Here is a 23,686-nt window from a genome sequence, read left to right as displayed (position 1 = left end):
GCAGGCCTGTGATAATGTCACTGGATTGCCGCAGAAATAACCCAGGAGTTTCTAGTTATGACAGCCCCTGGGGGAGTTAACCCCACCTCAGTTTAGGGCCAGTGTGAAGTGTGGCCAGCAGGCAGTGCGCAGGGCTCTCCTCCAGCAGGGGCAGAGCGCGTGCTTTGCGGTGGGAAGAGGGCTTTTCCATCTGAAACTGGCAAGTGATGCCCAGCATGGTACAGTGTTGGTGACTGGTTGGGAAACAGCTCTATGTGGTTTGTCCCAGGCCCCTCAGGTCCTCAGACAAGCCTGGAGAAGGGAAATGAACCAATATTCGCAGATTTTTAATTCTGCCCTTTGCATCCTGCCCTCACTTCACAAGAATGGCGGGTGTGGCGGGGGGTGGGGTGCAGGGAGTGGGGGGCAGGTGCCACAGGGAGATGGCTTGAGCCTTGTCCCCTTTATTTCCCCCAAATGACTCTCTCAGGGGAGGGGAGCCACCTGTGGAGGGGGAGGGACCTGAGTATGTCACAGGTAAGAGTCTATACTCGCCTCAGGAAGAGACTCTGGTCCTAGGTGCCTTCATACACTAAGTGGCAAGTCCATGGTGCTCGGGGTGCCCTTCTGCCCCATCCTGCCCAGAATTCTGAGACTGAGGTCATGATGTGGATGAGCCAGTTTGCCACTCCCAGCTCTGAATCTAAGAGCAAGGCCCGGACCCAGAAGCACCAGGAGGGATTGCTGGGCCTCTCCCACCAGGTGTGAAGCAGGCTGTGCAGCTGGCATTGGAGAGTCCTGTTCACACCATCCCCAGCCACCTCTCACCCCCACCCTGGAGCTCTGCCATTATCCAGTCTCCAATGAGGATGCTTTTGACCCAAGGGAGTCCACACATATCAAAACCTCCCATTGGGAACCAAAAGAGGCCACTTGAGATCCATTTCTTAACTGCTGATGGATTGAAGGCTTCTCTTCCAGTGGAAGCACTATCAGCAGTCGGAGGGAACATGCTGGGACCTCTGTACTTTGTGATAGTGTCCTATGTCATTAATTTGGCCCCTTGAGCTTAGCTCCCATGACAGCCAGACAAGGTCACTTGGGTGGCCCTAGCTCCAGTAGCCCACAAGGTTCCTGGGCTAGGCTGACTCCCAGGCACTTGGGGGTGACATGGGGGACCACTAACCAGCCCGCTCAAGGGCACGCCATACTAAAGTATGCCTGGAGTTGCCTCCCAAGGACAGATGTCCACTGCCTGCTGACCTGGGAATAAGATGCAAGGCTTTCCAAGTATTTTAGAAGTTAGGTTGCTGTGTTGGGGAGAGAGAAGGGAAATGTCCTACGTAGAAAGATGGGAAGTTGTTGAAAATAGAATGGTATGAAAGAGACCATTATGATAGCTTCTACTGAACACCTCCTGTGTGCCATCCCTGTTTCAAGATTGAGGTAACTAGCACTCAGAGAGATGCAGTGATCTCAGGATCCCAGGACCCAGCCCTGCAGTTGCCAAGCAGATTTTGACTCCAGAGCTCAGACTCCTGACACCTGCCCTGCCCTACCATACCCATCCTTACCAGGGCACAGTGTTACTGCTATTGGAGAATCTGGGTGTCGGATACAGATGTGGTCATTCAGCAGCTCAGCACTGGGCTGCAGCAGACTACACCCTAGGGAGGGCAGGGGACGGGCACCCTGCCTCATTCCCCTCTGCCCCTAGTGCTGCACTCAAGCCTGGCTGGAAACAGATGGCATCATGAGCACATGATGACCAGGCCACAGCAGTGACCCCTGCCTCAGTGGAACTGAAGTTGGCAAACCGTGTGGCTCAGATGTCCAGCTCCGGTGGGGCTCAGCCCATCCCAGTGCAGAATCCCAATGGTGCTCCAGGTCCCAGGAGGGCCGGTGTACCGTGGAAGCCCACAGTGGCGGTAGGTGCAGGGGGCTCTGCAGGCTGCAGCTTGGTGCCAAGGCTTTCAGGCAGAGCTGCTGGGAAGGCTGAGAGGGCACTGTTGGTGCTCAGGACAAAAGGAATGCTGCCTAGCCGAGGAGTCTCCTGAAGAAGGGGGAGAGAAATCAGCAGCCAAAGTTACCTGGGGCGTTTGTTCCCTTTTGCCATTCATCCCAAGCATGATTGAAAACTATGGAAAAGGTCCCTGAGCTGCCAGGGTGAGATATGGTGTGGTGCTCAGCGGTGCTATTGAAGGTCTGGTTTGGTCCCCACTTGGCCTGGCAGGTGGCCTGTGGCCTACTAAGCTAAGGCATCATCTGGGGCATACCGCGAGCGATGTTTCGTGTCTGTTCCCCCAGATAGCTTCTCCTCAACCAGAGAGAAGGGGCTGGGAATGCAGAAGGGCAGAGAGAGGGCCCTGCCCAGTTACCTGCTTCTCAGAAGGCTCCAAGCAAATGACAGATGTGCTGGGGAGCTCATGTGCGACCTGGGAGCCCAAGACCCAGAGCTAGCACTCCAGGGAGCAGGAGCCGGGTGGGGGCTTCTCTCCTCTAGGCCCGGTGCAGACCTGAGCTGGCAACAGCTCTGTCCCAGAGTCAAGACATGAACTCAGAGCCAGACACACCTGAGTTCAAGGGCTTGTACTGATCTGTCCTTTATACACAAGGAAGGCAAATAGACTCACCTGTAAAATGGAAATAGCACTAGTACCTCCTGCCTTCTAGGCCTGATGACAGCTGATCTGTCTAAAATGCTTGGAGAATGCCTGATACAGGTGAGTTCACAGTCCAGAGCAGGACACATATGGGAGAGATGTTCAGTTGTCTCAAGCCACATTTAGCTATAGTTGGTGGACACAAATGGCCTGAGCTGGTGGCCTCTCAGGGAGCATGCAACTCATTATACGGATGGAAAAAATCAAGACCCAGAGAAACTGGCCAAACCAGGAATAAAATGCTTCTTTCTGGAGCTTCCCCACTTCCTGGTGCACAGGCCAGACCCCATATACAGGCCAGGCCACCATCTTGGGAGGGCTTCTCCGTCCACAACTCTGCCTTGACCTGCTCGGCTAAAGGGAGCCCTTCTAGACAACTACTTCTCTCCAATTATTAGTGTAACTTCCTCATAGACCTGGCCTCCCAGAGAGGAGGCCCAAACACTGACATGATTTATAACTTCACACAAACCTCCTGCATTGCCCTCATAGGAAGGAGCGAGAAGTTCAGACATAAATGATGAACCCATTAAAATAAAAACACCCTCGAACTCCCCACAGTTCAGACAAGTAACGATTCCTTCCCAAAACACAATAATCCTCTCCCAAATCTGTTTATTACTCTAGCTTGGTATTTTTGTGAAGGCACCTCTTACTTAGGACATATTTATGCTGCCTTTCACCTTGGAAATGATCCATGTTTCCCAAAGAAAACAGACCTCTGTGATACATATTCAAATGTTTTCACTGGAGGGTTTTGCAAATTTAAAAGAAAATGAATGTGTTTACCCAGAATATATTAATTTCAAATGATTTTTAGTGTGTGAGTTAATACAGCTGTAAGGCCAAAGGAAAACAGGTGGATCACCGTTGCCAGCAGGAAGCTGTGTCTCCAGCTCCACCCCTTGGTCTCTCACAGTGGGAATGCAGGACTTTGTCTGACTGGGTCCCATTCCAGTGGGGACCAGGGCTCCTAGCATGTCTCTGACACCCCCTATGTCTATTGAGCTTGCCTGTCCTAGCAGGAAGCTGGATCCAGAGCTCTGGCTCTGGCAGGAGTCACAGCTTCTGCTCAAGGCAAGCAGGTGTTCATCAGAGCCAGGGGCCTATGCCACACCAGCTGCAGGATTGGTAGACTTGTCATCATGCGTAAAGAGGACAGTTGGGTCTCAGGGCAGTGAGTGAGCTCCCACCCCACTACTGATGGGATGATGCTTTAAAAAAAAAAAATCCTTTTGCCAATTTGCCAGTTAGCAAGTGGTCAAGTCAGGGGCCTCTCAGTGGAGCTTCTTGGTGCCTTGCAGTTACATTCCACAGCACAGGCCCCCTTTGTGCAGGGCATTGAGCCAGGAAGGCCAGGGGGCCTAGGACTGCATGCAGGGTCCCTCCGGTTGCTGTTGGCCTGGCTATGCCCCCGTAGTCTCCTCCATGCAAGCCTATCAGGACAAATAGGATAGGAGACCTAGTCACTGATTCACAGAAGGGTGGCAGCAGCTTCTTGGCCGCAAAAGCCCATAGACCACGTTCATAGATGCATACATACAGGCTGGTCCCTGTGATCTGGGTTCCCACCACCTGCTAACCTCATCTCTTGGCCCCCATCCCTCCCCAAATACTCCAGCCCATGAACTTGACCCCAGTTGAGAATGCTCTCCCCACCCCTTTGCTGCCACTTCATCTGTCAAGTGTCTGCATAATCCACATTCAACATATAGGTACTGAGTTCTGCAGGCCCCTTGCAGGCCACTCATTGGAAACCGTGAGCAGACCCAAATCTATCCTCGTGGAGCAAGTCTACAGGTAACAAGGACTAAGGAGAAAAATGAAAACACAAAGGGATAAGGAAAGTCAGATAAAAGGTAGAAATGCTAGAGGGGATGGCAAATGAAGGCCTTACTGAAAAGTTGATGTTTTGTCAACTTAATGGGAAAGTCACTAGTCCCTCCAAAGGATCTCGGTCTGAACATCTGGACAGAGGACACTGGCTATATTCTTAAATAAGAGGAGGGTGGAGGAGCAGGTTTCAGGAAGGAAGCTCAGAAGCTCATGCAGACATGGTAAATGCTGGGTGTTATGCAGCCAGTTGGGTTTCTAAGTTTGAAGATGAAGAGACAGGTTGGACCAAGGAGCAGTGGTCAGCTGTGCCCAATGCTGAGGACAGCTCAGGGGGAGATGAGGACAGAGAGTTGGCCATTGGGTCAAGTTTGGCATGTGGGGGTGGCTGGAGAAGAGCCGTTTCCACAGTTTGGTGGGGAAATGTCTGCCTGGAACTGGCTCAGGAGGCAATGGAGAGAGAAATTAGAGCCCCCAGATATGGGCAACTCTTTAGGAGGCTTCCAAGGACAAAAATCGGGCAGCACTGGGGAGAGAAGTTGGGGGAAGGAGAGGTCTGGGGGCTTTTTCCAAGATAGAAATTAAAAGCTTTTTATGGACTGATGAGAATGCTCATTAGGAAGGGGGAAAGGCACCGGAGTAGGAGGGATGTGCCAGGGCAATGTCCTGGAACAGGCGGGAAAGGATGGGATCTGGAATGCAGCTGGGCATGGCAGGCGATGCAGAACCAGAAGAGGGAAGGTGAGAACAGAGGAGGACACATGCCCCACCTCCCAGCCCACTCCAGGAGGAGGTGAGGCTCAGAGCCACGTCCCCTTAAGAGGCTGCAGTAGAAGCAATGTCGCCAGGTTTCCATTTTGAGAAGGTGAAGGAACATTCATACAAGGGTTTGAGGATATAGCACATTTTGCTCATGACTGAACATGAGTTCCAGAAGATACACCGAAGGTTTGTGGGATGAGGGATGGCCGAGAGCCCCAGGCGTCTTGTGAAGATGAACATGACCCTGAATGGAGGGCACAAAGAAAAGTGTCCTGATGATCCCTATTTGTGGAGTTAGGGCAAAACTGGAAAGAGAGGGCTTGGACAGATGGAGCATGCAGAGGCCTGAGGCCCTCACTGTAGTCCTGCTGGAGGGATGGAGATCCAAGGAGGAATGGTCTCGGCCCCCAGCATGGCTCATGGAGACCTCATGGCCAACAGAGCGTACCCCTCCCTGTGAGCACCTGTGAGCAGTGTTTCAACTCCTGCCAGTGGAGCTGTCTTTACCCAGTAGATAGTCCTATATTTTTAAGTGAGTGACTTATTGCATACCCTTGACTTTCAGTTTCATTTTGTTCTAGAATAGGGCCATGCATTTCAGCTCAGAGTTAGCCCTGAATTGGTCTTCCAGAGCTTCCAAGTGAGACTTGACTCCGGGTTTCTCTCAGAACCTGATCGGTAAAAGTAGATCCTCCAGCCCCATCCCAGACCTCCGGGATCAGAGACCACAGTGTGGGGCCAGTGTTTGTTTTAACAACCATACCCCCTCCCAGGGGATGCAGATATACACTATGGTTTGAAAACTTCCTGGGTAGGTCCACAGATTCTATCAAAGGTCGGGGCTGAGACAAAGGACAGTCTTCAAGGAGGTGCTGACCACTGGCCCTCTCACTGAAGAGGCCAGTTCACTGTCCCCAGTCCTACAGACAAAGCTACTATCAGTAAAGGGACAAGCAGCGCAGGTGTAAGGAAGCTCGGGATTTCCTTTGTGAGTTGGAGAGTGGATCCTGCTCTATTCTGGCAAATCTTCCCACACCCCTGTCCGCAAGCCCCCAGAGCTCCCTTCTGGTAATGCCCATCACACTTGGAATCCACTGATGACTCTCCTTCCCCCAGACACCAAGCTCCATGTGGATAAGAGCTACTACGCTCTTACTCCCTGCTCTGTCCGGAACACCTGCCCCTTGGGTGGTATTTAATAAATGTTGGCTGCATGGAATGAATCGACAGAGCTTTGTAAAACCAATCCAGACCATTAGTATGTCGCCTGACTCAGAGGTAGGGGTTCCTTCAGCCCTCCCCTGTTGCTCACCTCACCTCCCCCTGCTTTGCAGCATTTGCTGCTGTCATACTTGTAAAATCTGGTAGGGGAAAATGCCCATCATCACTCTCATTTTTCAAAAATTTCTCAGCTGTTCTTGCACATTTTTTTCCATGTAAGTTTTAGAAATGTCTTGTCAAGACCCCACCAATTGATTTTAATTGCAATTAGATTAAATGCATGACTTAGTTTGGGGTAGCTTGTTTCTTAACCACAGTAAAGCTTCAGCTCCCAGAACATGTCTCTCCAATTATTCAAGTCTTTTTTATGTCTTCAGTGAGGTTTTACAGTTTTTTCATTTAGGCCCAATGTGTTTTCTGTCTGATTGCTGTCAGTAAGTAAGTAAGCTATTAGTCTTATATGCTATGGTACTGGCTCCCTTTCTGCAGTCACTTACTAAACCTTACTACTTTGGGGTTCATTATCTGGAGCATATACAGGTAAAATATAATTTTTTCTATCCTTTTAATACTTCTCATTTCTTGCCTTCAATTGACAAACACTGCTTCAAGTTGAGAGTCTGATATTGCCTTCTTTCCTTTTTGCTTTTTTTTCCCAACTTAATGTTTCATCATTCTGAAAAGAATGGTGCTATTTCTTCTTTTTATAGAGATATTCTTCATTGTAGGAAACAAATATCATTCTGTTCCTATTTTATTGAGATTTTTTCCTCTAAGGAATTGATTTTGAATTTTTCTCAAAAGCCCTTTCACTGTCTAGCAGGAGAACCAAATGATTTTTTCCTTTTTGACTGCTTTGATCTGGAAGGTGATTAATTACAGATTTCCTGATAGTTAGCCATTGAAACATATTATATTTGGTCATGCTAGCCTTGATTTGCCAATATGTCACCTGGGATTTTGGTCTATCAAGTCCTACATGAGTTAGGTCCGTAGTCATCTTTTTTGTGCTCCCTTTGGCATGTTTTGGTTCCTAGGTTATAGTGGCTTCACGATACAATCTGCAACATCTTCTCTGTCATATTCTCTAGGAAGTATCCATTCCTTAAATGTACAAAAGAAACTTCCTATGAAACGACTCAGGGTATCTTGGGGTTAGTAGCACTTTTTTAAAAACACCTTTTTTTGAGGTGTAATTGATTTACCAAAAAAAGACACATACTTAATGTATACAGTTTGTATACTAGACATGTATACATGGGACATGCCCATGATACATCACCACAATCCAAGTAATACTTGTCTCTATCACCTCCAAAAGTTTCCTTGTGTCCCTTCATTTTTGTTTTTCTTATCTTTTTGTTTGTGGTAAAAACCGGTCACATGAGATCTACCCTCTTAATCAATTCTTAAATGTACAATACAATGTTGTCGACTATAGACCTTATGCTATGCAGAAGATCTCTAGGACTCATTCATCTTGTGTAACTGAAAAGTAGCACTTGAAAATGTTTTAAATATTCTCTTCTTGATTAGTTCTCAATACTTTTAAGTTTCCATTTTTTTTTTACTAGAAGTATAATCAACATACGGTATTCTATTAGTTTCAGTGTGCATCATAGTAATTCAGTATTCATTATGAAATGATGCCCATGATAAATCTAGTCACCATCTGTCACCAGACACAATTGTTACACAGTATTGTTGATTCTATTCCCTACACTATGTATTACGTACCCTTGACTTATTTTATAACTGGAAGTGTGTACCTCTTCATCCCCTCACCTGTTTTGCTCCCTCCACAAGCCCTCCACCCTCTGTTCACCAGCAGTGTTTTTCCTGTATCTGTGAATCTGTTTCTGCTTTGTTTTGTTTGCTCATTTGTTTTGCTTTTTAGATTCCAGGTATGAATGAAATCATATGGCATGTGTCTTTCTGTGTTTGATTCCACACTGTCTGATTTTACTTAGCATAATACTCCCCAGGTCCTTCGATGATGTCACAAATGATATTTCATTCTTTTTATGGCTGAGTGATATTCTACTGTATAGATACATATCTCCTTTATCCAGTCCTCTATGGATGGACACTTTAGATTGCTTCCATATCTTGGCTATTGTAAATAATGCTGTAGTGAACATCAGTAGGCATATATTTCTTTGGGTTGGTGTTTTTGTTTTCTTCAGATAAATACCCAGAAGTGAAATGGCTGGATCATAGGGTAACTGTCAACTTTTTGATGAACCTCTACAGTGTTCTTCACGGTGGCTGCATCAATTTATATTCATACCAGCAGTGCTCAGGGTTCTCTTTCTTCCACTTTCTCACCAACACTTGTTACTGTCTTTTTGATACTAGCCAACTGGACAGGTGTGAAGTGAGAGCTCATTGTGGTTTTGATTTGCATTTCCCTGGTGATGAGCGATGGTGACCATCTTTTCATATCCCTGTTGGATCTGTATGTCATCTTTGTAAAAATGTCTATTCAAGTCCCCTATTTTTTAATTGGGTTAATTGTGGATTTTTAATATTAAGTTGGGTAGGTGCTTTAAACATATTTTGGATACTAACTCCTTAGCAGATGTAGGATTTGCAAATATCTTCTTCCATTCAGTAGGTTGCCATTTCATTTGTTGATCATTTCCTTTGCCATGCAAAAGCTTTCTAGCTTGATGTAGTCTCATTTGTTTATTTTAGCTTTTGTAGCCCTTGCCTGAAGAGACATGTCCAAAAAAAGATTGCCAAGACTGATGTCAGAGAGCTTACCAGCTATTTTCCTCTAGGAGTTTTTTGGTTTTAGGTCTTACATTCAAGTCTTTAATCCATTTTTAATTTATTTTTGTATATGGTATAAGAGAGTGGTGCGGTTTGGGTTTTTTGCATGTAGCTGTCCAGTCTTCCCAACACTGTTTATTGAAGAGGCTGTGTTTTACCCATTGTATGTTCTTGTCTTCTTTGTCATGGATATATGGATCAATATATACGTGGAGTTTTTTTTGTGGGCTGTTACATTGATCTGTATGGGTTTGTTTTTTGGGTTGGGGTGTGTATGTGTGTGTGTGTGTGTGTGTGTGTGCGCGCACACATGCACACATGCATTCATGCCAGTACCAGATTACTTTGATTACTATAGTTTTATAGTATAGTTTGAAATCAGGGAGAGTGAAACTTTCAGTTTTCTTCTTTCTCAAGATTGCTTGGTCTATTTGGGTTTTCTGTGGTCCATACAAATTTTAGAATTCTTTGTTCTAATTCTGGATGGAGATTGCATTGAATCTGTGGATTGCTTTGAGTACAATGGACATTTTAGCAATAGTAATTCTTCCAGTCCATGAGCACAGAATATTTTTTGCATGTTCGTGTCAACTTCACTTTCTTTCATCAAAGCCTTAGAGTTCTCAAAGTACAAGTCCTTTACCTCCTTGGTTAAGGTTATTCCTAGGTATTTTATTCTTTTTGATGCAATCACAAATGGATTAATTTCTTAATTTCTCTTTCTGATTGCCTGTTAGTAGTGTACGGAAATGAAACCAATTTCTGTTTACTGATTTTGTACCCTTTGAGTTTACTACAGGCATTTATCAGTTCTTGTAGTTTTTTGGTGGAGTCTTTAGGATTTTCTACATATAGTGTCATGTCATCTGCAAATAGTAACCGTTTACTTCTTCCTTTCCAATTTTGCTGCATTTTCTTTCTTTTTTCTTGCCTAATTGCTATGGCTAGAACTTCCAGTACTATGTTGCATAAAAGTTGCAAGAGTTGGCATCCTTGTCTTATTCCTGATCTTAGAGAAAAAGGTCTCAGCTTTTCATCATTGAGTATGATGTTCATCATGGGTTTGTCATCTGTGGCCTTTATTATGTTGGTGTACATTCCTTCTATATCGACTTTGTTGAGAGTTTTTTCATTAATGTTCCCTTTTAAGTGATCTATTTCATTTGGATTTTCAGATTTATTACCTATCATTAAATATAATACTTTCATATTTTTTAATTCCCTATGTTCTTTCTCTATTTTTTTCATTGATCAAACTTGTCAAAGATTTGGCTATCTTATTAATATATATAACAAACCAAGTCTTTTATTTATTTATCAGTTCTAGTCTTTTTTTACTGATTCAGTCATTTCTGCCTCTCTATTGATCCTTCCCTCACATTCTTTGGATCTACTTTATGTGTGCTAGGCAGGCTTGTATAAATAAATGGTGATATAGCAAGAGCAGAAGTTTATTAACTCCTAGGTCATGGCCACCCACACTGTAGAACTCTGGGCGCTCTACCACCTTCTCCAATTCCCCACTGGTCCAATGCTCCTAGGTCCCCCAGTTCTAGCTCTGTGCTCTTGAATTACACCTTCCTGATCAAAACTCTACTATCTATTCAACTTGAACCCCATTCCTCCCTCTTCCAAATTCACAGTGTAGGGAAGTTGTCTAGATAAGTTATTATTTCTTTTCTTTTTGAACAAAAGGGAGTCTGAGAAAGGCAATCCACTTCCATGTTCTAAGCAGCCCTCTAGATGTCTTAGCTAGAGCCCCATTTACCTCCTCCATCCCAGTGACCTGATCTACAACAAGACTCTTCTGTCGTACCCTGGAACTTTTCCCCAAAACTGCCAACAAAGAAAACCTAGGAAATGATTTAGGTTGTGTTGTTGTTGGGTCTCTGTGTGCTTTGTCCTAGGATGCCTCTAAGTTCAATATTACAGAAATAGCTCTGAGCTATTCTGAAGGTGGGTTCATGCCCTTTGCTGATTGTCCATTTGGCTTTCTCCTGAGCCCCCCAGCTTTACCCCATAGGTGAACCAGAGGAAAGATTTGAAACTCAGACTGAGTTAATTGGATTAGAAGCCTCCTAAGGAGTTTTGAGAGGAGTTGCACAGTCCATTTCTCACAACAAGGGAATGAAGTTTTTTCTTTGTCCTCAGCCTTCCCAAGCTAGATCACTAGAAATCTTGCTCATGTTCCAGGATTAACAGTGTTACCTCCTTCTACATAAGCATCAACATGTTCTACCTCTGGTCCCATGAAAAATCCCTGTCCTAAAGTACTGGGACACTTTCTTTTATCAGACAATAGGAGCTTCCAGATACCTTTGGGAAAATGTAGCGACATATTTAAGGAAGAATCCATCTTCCACCTTTCCAGAATAGGTGTGTTGAGTTTAACATCCAGGGGTCTTTACATAAGCTAATTGGAAGCCATTTTGGAAGTATGTAAAGTAAAATATATAGATAGGTAAGAGCCCTCAATCCCATTGAAAATGATAATTATTTTACTTCCTGGGCCCAGAGCTAGGGATGAGAGGGAAGATACTCCAGACAATCTTCACTTCCTCCAGGCATCTCCCACATTCCTCCCCATCTCACCATCTGTAGTGGATGCCAATACCTTACCCACCTGTGTTCTTCCCATGAATGGACCAGGTTACATCCTCAGTGCTGACCTTGACTGGCAGGGCTCATAGCTGAGCCAAGGAGGGCACACTTGCCTTTCACCCATGGTGCTGGGGGTGAGAAGTAGAGAAATAACTATGATCCACTGGAAAATCAATGGACTTCCCCAGAGTGGTAATGTAATTAGTAGCACTGCCAGAAAGTGATCATAAGTGCTTTGTGAAGCACTTCCTGCAAAAAATTATGCCCCTGTCCAATGGCTTTCCGATAACAGAAATAATATATCTGAATTTTATTCATTCAGAAATAAATGTGCAGCGGCTATTGCCCTTTATGTGTAGCAGCTAAACAGCATTCAATATCTAGATGTCTTTCTGATCATATTTAGAATAATGGCGAAAGTCATGAATTACAGGGCACACAGCCTGACACATTTATTGCTTACAGTCCATTTTATAGCCCTCTCTTTTAGGGCTTGAGTTGCTGAACAGGATGATTGTAAGCTATTTACAGAGAGAACAGCAGAGTTGCCTCCGGGTCCACCCTCTGGAGCAGGTCTCAGGGCCAGACACAGGCCTGAGGCCAGGTGTGGGCCCTCTCTGACCAGCACCAACTTCATCCGCAGTGCCACCAGTCATCCGCGTGTATCCAGAGACCCAGGCACAGGAGCCCGGGGTGGCAGCCAGTCTGAGATGCCATGCAGAGGGCATTCCTATGCCCAGAATCACTTGGCTGAAAAATGGAATGGATGTCTCCACCCAGATGTCGAAACAGCTCTCCCTATTAGGTAAGAACGGCCCTCAGTGCCTTTCTGCTATCCTCATCAAGTTCAAGCTGACACTTCCCCCAGCAGCGGAAGTGTTTCTAAGTCAGATGTGTTGGGAGTGAACAAATGTTTCCCCAAATTCTCCTGCTATCTGGACTCACACAGGTCTTGTGGGCTTTCTGAATGCAGTGATGATAAGCTGTCAATCAGGTCCCAGGTCAACAGTTTAGTTCAGCTGTTCCAGCCCAACAAGAGCATTGGCTGCCCCCAGCCCTGCTGAAGGGTTGTGTTTTTAACCTCTCCACTCTGAATAGAAGGGAGATGGGAGGGAGGAGGAAGGTCCCAACTGAGAGCAGACCATCTGGAGCACTGTCCTTCCCACAGCCAATGGAAGCGAGCTCCACATCAGCAGTGTCCGGTATGAAGACACAGGGGCATATACCTGCATTGCCAAAAACGAAGTGGGCGTGGACGAGGATATCTCCTCACTTTTCATCGAAGACTCGGCTAGAAAAACCCGTGAGTCCACTCTTGCCTTTGAGCTTCTTGCACCGGTTGGGGGGTGTTGGGTGCAAGAGGACCAACTGACTGGGGCTGCAGCCACCATCTATGAGCCCCTGAAGACAGGGGTAAACTCCTATATTCTTCCGTGCTCACAGCTGGGGGCAGAGGGGACCCAGAGGTGAGCAGACCTTCCCTGGCAACCTAGACAACACAGAGACAGGGAAACTCACTGGACAGCAGAGAGCGCCCAAGACCACAAGGAAGCTTGCATACCCTAGCCCCAGGTCTGCCTCCTACTCGCCCTATGACTAGAATCTCTGGCCTTACCCACAGACCACAGTCCTCATACTATCACCCAGCAGCCAATGATGCACATTCACTATATGATACACTAGATGCCAGTTCAATAATTGTATCATATGCTGCCGTCCCACTGGGGCCCAGGAAGTGGCCTGGGCACACGTGCACACATAACCTTTGCTCCAGGAATCATAGCCTGCCTAGTGTGCCAAGTGTGCCCTCCCTTGTAGCCACTGCTCTGCAGGTGTGATTCCATGGACGCAGGTGATAGATGTGATCTCTTGCCCTGTTCAAAGACTCCACTCTGAGTCTTCATCATCAAAGGAGACCGTCAAAAGTGTTTCAGATGGTCTTCCTAGGGGAATCCTAGCTGAAAATCAATATGGCTTCTAGAAGTGAACCAAGAGCTCTGGGAGAGATGGTGCTTGCTCCTTGTCAACCACAGAAGTGGAGGATCCCATTCATTTCTATGATCCTGATTTCAAAGATTGATTAGAAATCAAAAGTGTCCTGAGACCTGGAAACATTGGTCCACATTCAGAATCCTATCAGAGTGCTGTTGCTGGGGCAGAGGGTGGTGGGGACTCCACACATGATGGATTAGGTAGTAGTACATCCATGAATGGAATCACTAAGATAAAGATGCTGACATTGCATTGTTCTTTTTTCCTTCTCTCAATCATGTTCCTGCTTTTCTGATTCTCTGATGCTGTAGTTGCAAACATTCTGTGGCGAGAGGAAGGTACCAAGCCTGCTCCTTCTGTGTTGTGCTTGTGATCACCTGTGTTCATGCTTCCATCATGGGCCATATTTCCTTGTGCCGCTATCAGCTTTTCCAGATACCAAATGGTCCCCACAAGTGGGGTGCGCCTACAAGATCAGATGGGAGGGAGCAGGTCAATGTCAAACTCAAGTGGCACAGTGAGAAGCAGATATAAACCCTGCTAGTGCCTTTAATGGGCACTAGTCCATTAGAACTTAAAAGTAGGAAGTTGCCATCTAAAGCTGTTTGAAATGGTCACTGAAGCAGACTACTTGGCAGGGGTTCCTGGTCGGACTGGGCCTTCAACATTTGTCTAGGAGCTGATACTAGTATTGGGGTTTAGTGATTACTTTGAGGAAATGGCAAAGGAAACAGCCGCCATGGTTTCTGTAAATGTATATTTACAGGTATATTTTTAAATGAATAGACTTTTAAAATTTGTATGTATCAAACCATCATATTAGGTTGGGCCTTTTAAAAAGCTGCCATTTTTATACATCAAAAATGGTCTAGTACTGACAATTTCATGCGGTTCAAAAAATAGCAGGCCCAGATGGGAACTGGGTTACAGAGTCCAAGTCACTATGTGGGGTGCATGTGCATTTGCCCAGAGTAGGGTTCAGATTCCCTTGAGGTAACCTGTTCCGCAGTTTCATGGATGCAGGGGGGGTCAGGGAGAAGTATGAGAAGTAGCAGAATGCACCATGTGATTTCAGGGTGAAGCACAAAATCTCCCTCTTTAAAAGCCAGCTTACTTCCTATCTTATTTTTCCCTCATGAATGTTCCCCCTGGCGTTGCCTAGAGTCTCGCATATGAATGCATACACAGACACAGAACAATTTCCTGAACATCAGGCACTGCTGCTTCCAGTAAGTCTGAGAGCAAAACAGAAGCAGAGCCTGAAAAATGAGGAACTGATGCCAGTAGGCTTTAGGATTCCTTGGAAAGACAAGTTGTAGCAACTGCCACTCATCATGGACAATTTTCCCCTGAAAAGCTCCTAGGCCCCTGAGGTACACAGCTTTCCCTCTGTATCTTTAAGAAGTGATAATTTCCTAAAGGGAGTTCAGGACAAAGAGGCTCAAGTTTCAAAAGTGGAGACCAGCAAAGAATGCAGGAGGCCCTGGGGTGTATGAAATACAGCCATAGAGGCCCCACCTTGAGGCCAACCTGAGAACCGCCCCCCCCCCCCGCCCCCCCAGCACCAGCTGCTTTCAGGCTCGGTGCTGGCGGGTGCTGCGCTCACACGGGACAGCATAGTGGCAAACAAATCCATGCTGCCCAGATAGCCGGCCACTTGAACCCTTCACAGCTAGAACCCAAAGCTGGGGGCAGGAAAACAATAGGAGCCGAAGCAAACAGGCTGGCAGGCCGCAGGGAATTGTCTGGTCTCTACAAGAGAAATGAGGTGAGGGGGCTCACCACAGCAAGGAAAGCTCCTTCGTGCCCCCTTCGGAGAAGCCATGCTCAGACAGAGCCTTCCGGGGGGCTGGATCCTGAGGCTGGCTCTCCTGTGAAGCCACTCGTTTGTTGAGGCCCACATCCGTGGCTGGCTATGGGGAAGGCACTGTGCTTAGCCTGACCAGTGGCCACAGTGGCAAGCCCACATCGAGTCCCTGAGCTCTCAAGCTTGCCTTGCTAGCTTTCGGCTATCCACGTCCCAGGAGGCCGTCCCTGGCGTCTCCAGTTTGGCAGGGACTTCAGCCCATAGGTCTGAGCAAGAGACGTTTGCCAGGTAAGCATCGACAGGCAGGCCCCGCTGGGACAGGATAAACGGGGACAGAGCACGTAGTGCCAGGAGCTAGGATGCCCCAGGAGCCGAGGCAGGAACTGCCTGGGCGGCCGCTTCAGCTAGCACTCAGCCGCCTAGGACTCCCCACTGGAGCCTGGGCAGGGCGCTCCCAGGCCCTACTAGCTTCTGCGAGGCTGGGGTCAAGTTGTTCCCGGTGGCCAAGCCCCTCCTGCCCAGAGCCCCTCCTGCCCAGAGCCCCTCCTGCCCAGATCCCTGTGTCAGGGAATCAGAGACCTTGGGCCACACTGGGAACCACAGGCACTGGTACTTCCTGGGGGCCCAGGGCCCAGAAAACTGCCTGCAGAGCCACTGGAAGCAGCTGGAATGCTGGCTCCTATTTCCTCTTGTATTGGTTTCTAACACTAAAAACTTAGCCAGATAGTCAAGTCCATGCACCAGGCTTCTCAGCATGCTAAGAAGGAGCGTGTTCTTCATATATTTAATTTTCTTAGCATTTATGGAAATCTGTTGCATGTTCTAACTTCCCAAGAAATAAAGGGAGGGAGAGAGAAAGGGAGAACTCACACCTTGCCTATTTTTTTTTTTTTGCCATGTTTACCTCTCAGAGAGAGGTGTACGGTGATGCCACAGAGCCCAGGGGCCTGACCCCTGCTCTGGCACAAATGCAGGTGGCCTCAACCAAGCCCCTTCCCTTCCTTGGACCTCGGGGGTTTTTATGTCTTTATAATAAGGAGGCAGAACTGGCTCATCCCAAGGCCACTTCCCTGCTAGTCTGAGATTTCTCCCCCGAGGCCCACACCTGGGCAGGGGTGGGAGCAGGCAGGGGGCATGACCAGGCCACCGCCCTGTTGTCTGACGTGGGGCTGCCACAGAGGAACTGCTGAGGCGGAGGTGGCAGGTGGCAGCCAGCTGTCCTTAAGGAGGGCTTTGCTGGCACCGACAGGCCAGGACTTAACTGGCACAAAGCAGTACCAGCCACAGCATTCTTAGGCCATGTTCCAGGGAATGGTGCTATAGACAAACATGTTTTAAAAAATAAATAAGAGCCTTTGCTTTTATGGCATGATCTGGGCCATCTGACTGGACTAGTTGACAACAGTCAACCAAGGGAGACTCTGACTTCAGAATAGGAAAGATCAAATGTATGTGAGAGCCAAGACTGTCATATATTTGAAAACTTGTGTTGGTGGCCAGTCCTAGATGCCCTAGGGCAGAGTTGCGTGTCTGGAAGGATAGCCTGGGATTGCAGAGCCCTCCGGCACTTTGTCCTCATGCTGCCCACACACCACCTGCTCGTCTCACATCACCTTGACTTGCACTTATACATTGGGCCTGGACCGCATGCACCCAAACCGCAGGTTTCTTGTGTGCCCAGCAGGTCCTGTGACCCTGCAGCGCAGCTGGATAGGAGGGTGGGGTCTAGCTGCTGAGAGGGCGATGCATAACCATGGCCATGTTTGCTCCTCCCAGGCCTCAGTGTGGGAAACATGTTCTATGTCTTCTCCGATGATGGCATCATCATCCTGCACCCCGTGGACTGTGAGATCCAGAGGCACCTCAAACCCACTGAGAAGATCTTCATGAGCTATGTAAGTGTCTGTGCTGGGACACAGACAACATCCTCAAAGTCAGTCTCACATCATGTGTGCCCCTCGATTTCTGATTCTGTTTGCTATGTGTGGTGTTGTTCCACATGTGTTCCAAGGCTCCAGAGAAAGTACCCATGAAGCTAAGAGTTGAAGGTGTCCTTCCTTGTTTGAGACTTCCGTGCACAGAGCCCTAGGTGAGACCCAGGGCTTACAGATGGGTTTCTCTGCTCTGCAAGTTCACTGAGAAAGGATGGAGACAGCAGTGTGAATAGACAGCCAAACAGGTGCCACTAGAAGCAGGTGCCACTAGAAGCAGAAAATGTCACGTCACATCCGGGGACTTGCACATACTCTGTGTGCCTGAGATTAGGGTGACCATAGACTGGGGTCAAAGCCAAGGAGTATTAATGTTCTATCTTAAGAGTTCTAGGGACATCTGGAGGCCTTCAAGTGAAGCATGGCCATGGTGGGGCTGCTTCAGAACACGTGCAGGGCCCCAGCAAAGAAGCAGGTACACAGGATGTGATCATCCACGTGAGAAAGGGTAGTGACCTAGCCAAGCCAGGGGGAGTGACAAAGGGGATAGTTGAGTGTATCTTAGTGTTATTCACAGGTGACATCAACGGGCACCACAAGCGTAATCCAGGGTCTTGCTAGGAGGGGCACAGTGCGCTTCACTCAGGAAGAGGAAGAGAGGCAGGTTAGGGGGATACAGCTCATTCTCTGTCTGGGGCTGGGGATCCCAAAAGCAGAGCAGATTGTCTCCTCCTCAAGGAGTTGAGGGTGCCCTATGATGCCCTGAGTTTGAGATGCCCATGGGACACAAGCATAGAAACATCCAGAAGATGGGGAGCGGGAAGGAAAAGGCAGTGGTGAGCTGGAGAGTCCTCGGCTCTCTGGCAGGCAAAAGAAGTAGCTTTAAGGAAGCCTGGAGAACATGTGTCACAGAACCTAAGGATCACAGAGTTTACAAAAGGAAGAGGTTCTCAACCAGTCGATAGAGGAGGTTCTCAGTGACCCCTAAGGAACCAGGGGAGAGAGCATGAAGCATGAGAATGCCCTGAGTGTCACAGGTGCTACAAAGTATGAAGCCCACTGCACAGTGGCAATGCACCATGAACAGAGGCTGAAGAGGTGATGGCTGGCAGCAGTTCCAGGAACACCCCTGTAGCCCCCAAGACCCAACTGTCCAGAGGTGTCCTCCAGACTGTGCTTCCTCCCACACCCACACCCCAGGGCTCTGTCCCTCACATTGGTTTCTCACTTGGCCTTGTGTTGATGGTCACTTGCATAAGGTAAAAACCTTAGCTACTTGATGGTAGAACAATGGCATTAACCCAGAAGAGTCCCCTACAAGCCCCCACGTGCCCTCTGCTTGGGGACATACAGTGCATGAACAGGTGAGCATGGAGCTGGAGCTCATGGTGGAAGTGGGTAGGGCCCCAGTGAGTTCCCGCAGCCACCTTGTTGCATTGCTGTGCTGGCTTTTGGCGTGTCTCAGGCTGTTGCATTCCTCACATTTGTAGCTCTGGAACAGCTGTTTTCTGGGCTGTTTGATATGAATTATTTTTTTAGATGTGTTACCCCTGATGAATTTTTCTTCCACTCAGTAGCCATGAAACCATCAAGAAAGAGTGGTTCTAGTTAATTTCTAGCAGTTAGGTTTAAATAATTGTACCCTGTCACATGGGCACTAAATTCTCATAGATTTGCAATAACCTAATCTGTAGCTCGAGGGTAATCTCTAAAATCCTAACCACAACTCACATCTCCTAAGAAGCTAGAATAAGACACAGTAAAGACAGGCCCTGCAGACCTTTCAGGCAGCACAGGACCACGGTTAGCTATAGAACAACCCCAAACAACAGTGTTCTTCTCTAGAAAATGCCCAAACACCTCCCAAGAGGGTTATCATGAAGCAAGCCTCTTGTTAAAGCGCTGAGCAAGAAGGAAGTTGGTACATCTTCTCTCGGGCATCTCTGCTGGGTGAGGCATCCACTCTGTGCAGTGGGAAGCCTCACGTGTAGTAGATAAGGGCACAGGCTTCTGAGCAGGGCACCCCTGGGTTCATAGCCCACCTCTGTCGCTCAGTAGGCTGAGTGGCTTTAGACAAGTGACCTAATCCCTCCAAGCCTCTGTTTTCTCACGTATGAATTGAGGTAGTTGGTGAGGATTGAATGTGATACTGGGTAGTGGCCAGGGTAGAAGGTAAAAGCTCTGCCCCAAAGTGATTACAGTCATTTAGGAAAGAACTGGAAAGTAGATAAACTCAGGGATTTAGGAGGCTCCATAGTCCTTGGTGACTCACTCGTGGCAGACCGTAGGGGAGAAGGAAGCAGCAAGGGGATGGTCATGCTTGGTCTTGGCTGGCCAGCTGCTGATGAAGAGCCAGCAGAAGGAGCAGGTATGGAGGAGAGGAGCAGCTCAGGGGTGGGTGGCTGCATTTGAGGAGGCTGTGGGAGAACCAGGCAGGAACTGGAGAAGGTGGTTCTGAACTAAAGACACAGATCTGGGAGCCATCTACATATGGGTCTTGGCTAAAGCCAGGGCAGTAGACAAGACCACCAAGGGTGTGTGTGAGTGGTTTGAGTTGAACACTTGAACAGAACCCTGCAGGGCAGGGGCAGGGGGCAGTAATTAAGGGACAGGCAGACTAAGAGGAACCACGAGGAGACTGAGACAGAGGGGGCCAATGTCATGATGAAAAACATGAGACTGTGTATCATGGAAGGTAAGGGAAAAGAAGGTCCCCCTTTTCGCTCATTTATTCATTCAACAAATATACTTGCCCTCATTTTGTGCCAGGCACTTTACTAGGTGCGAAGGAGCTAACGGTGAAGGAGATGGACACAGAGCCTGCTGTCACAGAGCAATCTAGTGACAGAAGAGAGCCTAAACAGAGGTAGACAAATCAGTGCATAAAGTCAGGTGGCAAATGACAAATGCAGCAAGATACAGGAGTGAGGTAGGTCGGTGGTGCTAGGCCAATGAACACCCAGGCCTAGGGCAGGAGGGGGGCATGAGGAAGGAAAACCAAGCATGCCATGTACATGGAGCATGGTGGGTAAGGGCAAGAAAAGCTGAAGGTCAGAGGAGTAGCAAAAGCCAGAGTGGACAGGACCTTGTAGGCTTCAGGGAAGACTTGGATCCTATTCTGAGTGAGAAGGAATGTTAATGGAGTGGACCATGTTGAGAAGAGGGACATGGGCAGACTTAAAGTGATGCCTATGGATTCTGTGTTGAGAACAGGTGGGGGTGGGGGTGGCCAGGGTAGAATCAGGGAGTACATCCTGGATGCTCCAAACCAGTTACTCAGGCAACAGAGAGTATGGCTTGAGCCAAGGTGTTGGAGGTAGGGAGCAATGAGGCAAAGTCAAATTCTGAATGTTTTTTGAAGGTAAAGCTGAAATGGATTTTGATGCAGTGGATGAGGGCTGAGCATAGGAGTAAAAAAAAAAAAAAAGAGGACTCAGAGATGGCTGCAAGGGTTTGGGTCTAAAGAAGTAAAACAGCAGAGCTGCCATTTTGTTAATGGGATGAGCCAGATTAGGAGGTAAATTGGGAGATGATTTTGGACTCTAAAGTTGGAGTTGTACATCAAACAGCCAAGTAGAGCTAGGTGGTTGCCTGCATAAGTCTGGAGTTCAGAGAAGAGGCTCTAACTAAAGGAACAAATTTGGGAGTGGGAAGCACATAGATGGTATTTGATGTGATAGGTTTGGATGAGCTCAGCAACGGGAGTGGATTTTGGAGAGGAAAAGTCATCCGGTGGCCCCTGTGTTTTCCAACATACAGAAATCAGCAAACTGAGCAGGATCAAGCAACAGAGAAGGAGCAGCCACTGTGGTGGGGTGGCAGGGGGAAGGAAGCAAGGACTAGCACAGTGTCAGATGATGCCCCAAGTTCAAATAAAGAAGTGGCACAGGTTTAATTTAATAACTGAGAAGTACAGAGTATTGAGCTTGGTGGGAACGGTGCCGACCCTGCGGTGAGGAAGCAGAGGGTAGGTCACTCCTGGGGAAGTCTGTCCATTAACAGTTTTCTATCTGATGGGGATTCAGAGAGGGGCAAATGTGCACACAAAGGGGAAGAAAGCAGGCCTGTGGCTGCCGGTAAAAAATCACACAGAGGGAGTTACAGCCTCACGAGTAAGAGCAGGTGAAAGGTGAATGTTAAAAGCAGGTGATGTTGGAGGGCTCATGTGTCAGGTTTGTGGATTCTGGAGAAGGAACAGAGGGACAGGGGAGGGTGAAGAGAGAGGGAACTCAGGCATGGCAGTGGGGAGCAAGGGATTAGGAAGATATATGGCAGCTTATCTCCTTTATAGGAAGAAATCTGTCCCCAAGGGGAAAGAAATGCCACCCAGCCATGCCAGTGGGCCTCGGCAGTGAACATCCGACACCGGTACATCTACGTGGCCCAACCAGCACTGAACAGAGTCCTCGTGGTGGATGTGCAAGCTCAGAAAGTTCTACAGGTACATCTCTCTAAGGGAGGGGGCAGTGGGGGGCTTCTGGTTCTGGGGCACAGCTTGTTACATTCCTCTTGGCTTTCTGCACCCTGCCCAGCTCCTCTGAGAGGCAGTCAGATTGAGGGCCGGGAGAGCAAAGAAGATTCATGTCCAGCTACTATGTGCCAAGCGCTGTTCTGGGGTCTTGAAAAACAGTCATGAATGAGCAGTAAAGCCCCAGAATTTAGATTCTAGACTGAAAAGGCCATAAATCAGAGTGTTAGAGAACTGTAAATTCTAAGAGTTATTTACAGGTCAAATGTGAGAGAGGAACTGGAAGACTGTTTTGTTTTGTTAAGATTTTATTTATTTATTCATAAGAGAGAGAAAGAGGCAGAGACACAGGCATGTGGGACTCCGTCCCGGGACCCCAGAGTCACACTCTGAGTCAAAGGCAGATGCCCAACCTCTGAGCCACCCAGGTGCCCCTGGTAGACTATTTTTAATTGGCTCTTGCTCTGAGGTAAACAGATTCTGAGATCTAAGTGCCCAGTGGGCCTCCCAGTGTGAGAGCAGAGGGCTGGCTGTGGGGGCTGAAGTACAGTGAGAAGCGGGGAGAGCGGGGTATGGTGAGGGTAGAGGTAAATCACAGCCCAAGCCGCTGAAAGCTTTTCATCCAGGGAGTGATCTAATCTGACTTATATTACTAAAAAGTCAGGCTCTGTTTAGAACCGATGGCAAAGCAGAGCAGAGTCATGGCTACTGAAATAATTCACGCAAGAAATGCAGACAGCCGTGGAGGTGGTAAGAACTGATCAGATTCCTGACAGGTTTTAAATGTGGAAAGATTCTCTGCTGGGTTGAATATAAGTTTTGAGAGAGGGACATCAGGTCGTTTACGGGCTTTTTCATTTGAGGAACTGTAGAATGGTGATGCCATTTACTGTAAGTGGTGGATTGAATAATGGCCCCCAAGATATCCACTTCCTTATGCCCAGAACCAATGAACGTCACCTTCTTGGACAAATAGGACTCTGCAGATAGGATTAAATTAAGGTTGTCTAAATGGACTGTTACTTGGGATTACCTGGGTGAACCCTACCTCGATGAACATGCAAGTACCCTTATCAGAGGGAGGCAGGGAGAAATGTAGCTGGGTAGGAGCAGGAGGCAGTGTAAGGACTGAAGCACACTAGGGTACTGCTGGCTTTTAGGATGGGGAAGGGACCACAAGCCAAAAAATGCAGTTATAGGGACTGGAAAAAGTCAAGTAAACACCTCCCCTAGAACCTCTGGAAAGAGCACTGCCCAGCAGACACCCTTGTTCAGCCCAATGGAATTAATTTTGGACTTTCAGCCTCCAGAACTGTAGGAGAATTAAATCTGTGTTGTTTTAAGCCACTAAGTTTGTGGTAATAGGTTATCATAGCAATAGGAAACCAGTGTACTGTATAGAGACTTCAGGCAAGGCAGAGACATGCAGGCCATGGATCAGGAAGACAGAAAAATTAGGAATTTGGGTTTAGACCTGCCAAGTGTAAACTGCTATTTATAAATGTTAGCTGGAAAAAAATAAAAATAAAAATAAATGTTAGCTGGGCCACGTGTGTGACTTAGTCAGTTGGGTATCCAACTCTTGATTTCAGCTCACGTCATGATCTCAAGGTTGTGGGATCAAGCCCTGCATCAGGCTCCATGCACAGCAGGA

At 47.6% G+C, this 23,686-nt stretch overlaps 1 protein-coding gene across 4 annotated transcripts in view; it reads left to right on the top strand.

The window, feature by feature from the left end:
- Positions 1-23,686, top strand: part of FSTL4 (follistatin like 4) — a 393,315-nt gene that overhangs the window by 354,905 nt on the left and 14,724 nt on the right. For 3 of the 4 annotated variants that reach the window (XM_038552156.1, XM_038552155.1, XM_038552153.1), the window contains 5 exons: positions 12,478-12,639; positions 13,003-13,137; positions 14,138-14,164; positions 17,410-17,528; positions 21,856-22,005. In XM_038552156.1, the coding sequence (XP_038408084.1) occupies positions 12,478-12,639; positions 13,003-13,137; positions 14,138-14,164; positions 17,410-17,528; positions 21,856-22,005 (593 nt within the window). The remainder of the gene's footprint in view (positions 1-12,477; positions 12,640-13,002; positions 13,138-14,137; positions 14,165-17,409; positions 17,529-21,855; positions 22,006-23,686) is intronic. The other variant, XM_038552154.1, reaches the window with a different exon arrangement.

This window comes from Canis lupus, chromosome 11 (genome assembly GCF_011100685.1).
Source record: "Canis lupus familiaris isolate Mischka breed German Shepherd chromosome 11, alternate assembly UU_Cfam_GSD_1.0, whole genome shotgun sequence".
Classification (NCBI taxonomy): Eukaryota; Metazoa; Chordata; class Mammalia; order Carnivora; family Canidae; genus Canis; species Canis lupus.
This window is presented reverse-complemented; position numbering and strand designations above follow the sequence as displayed.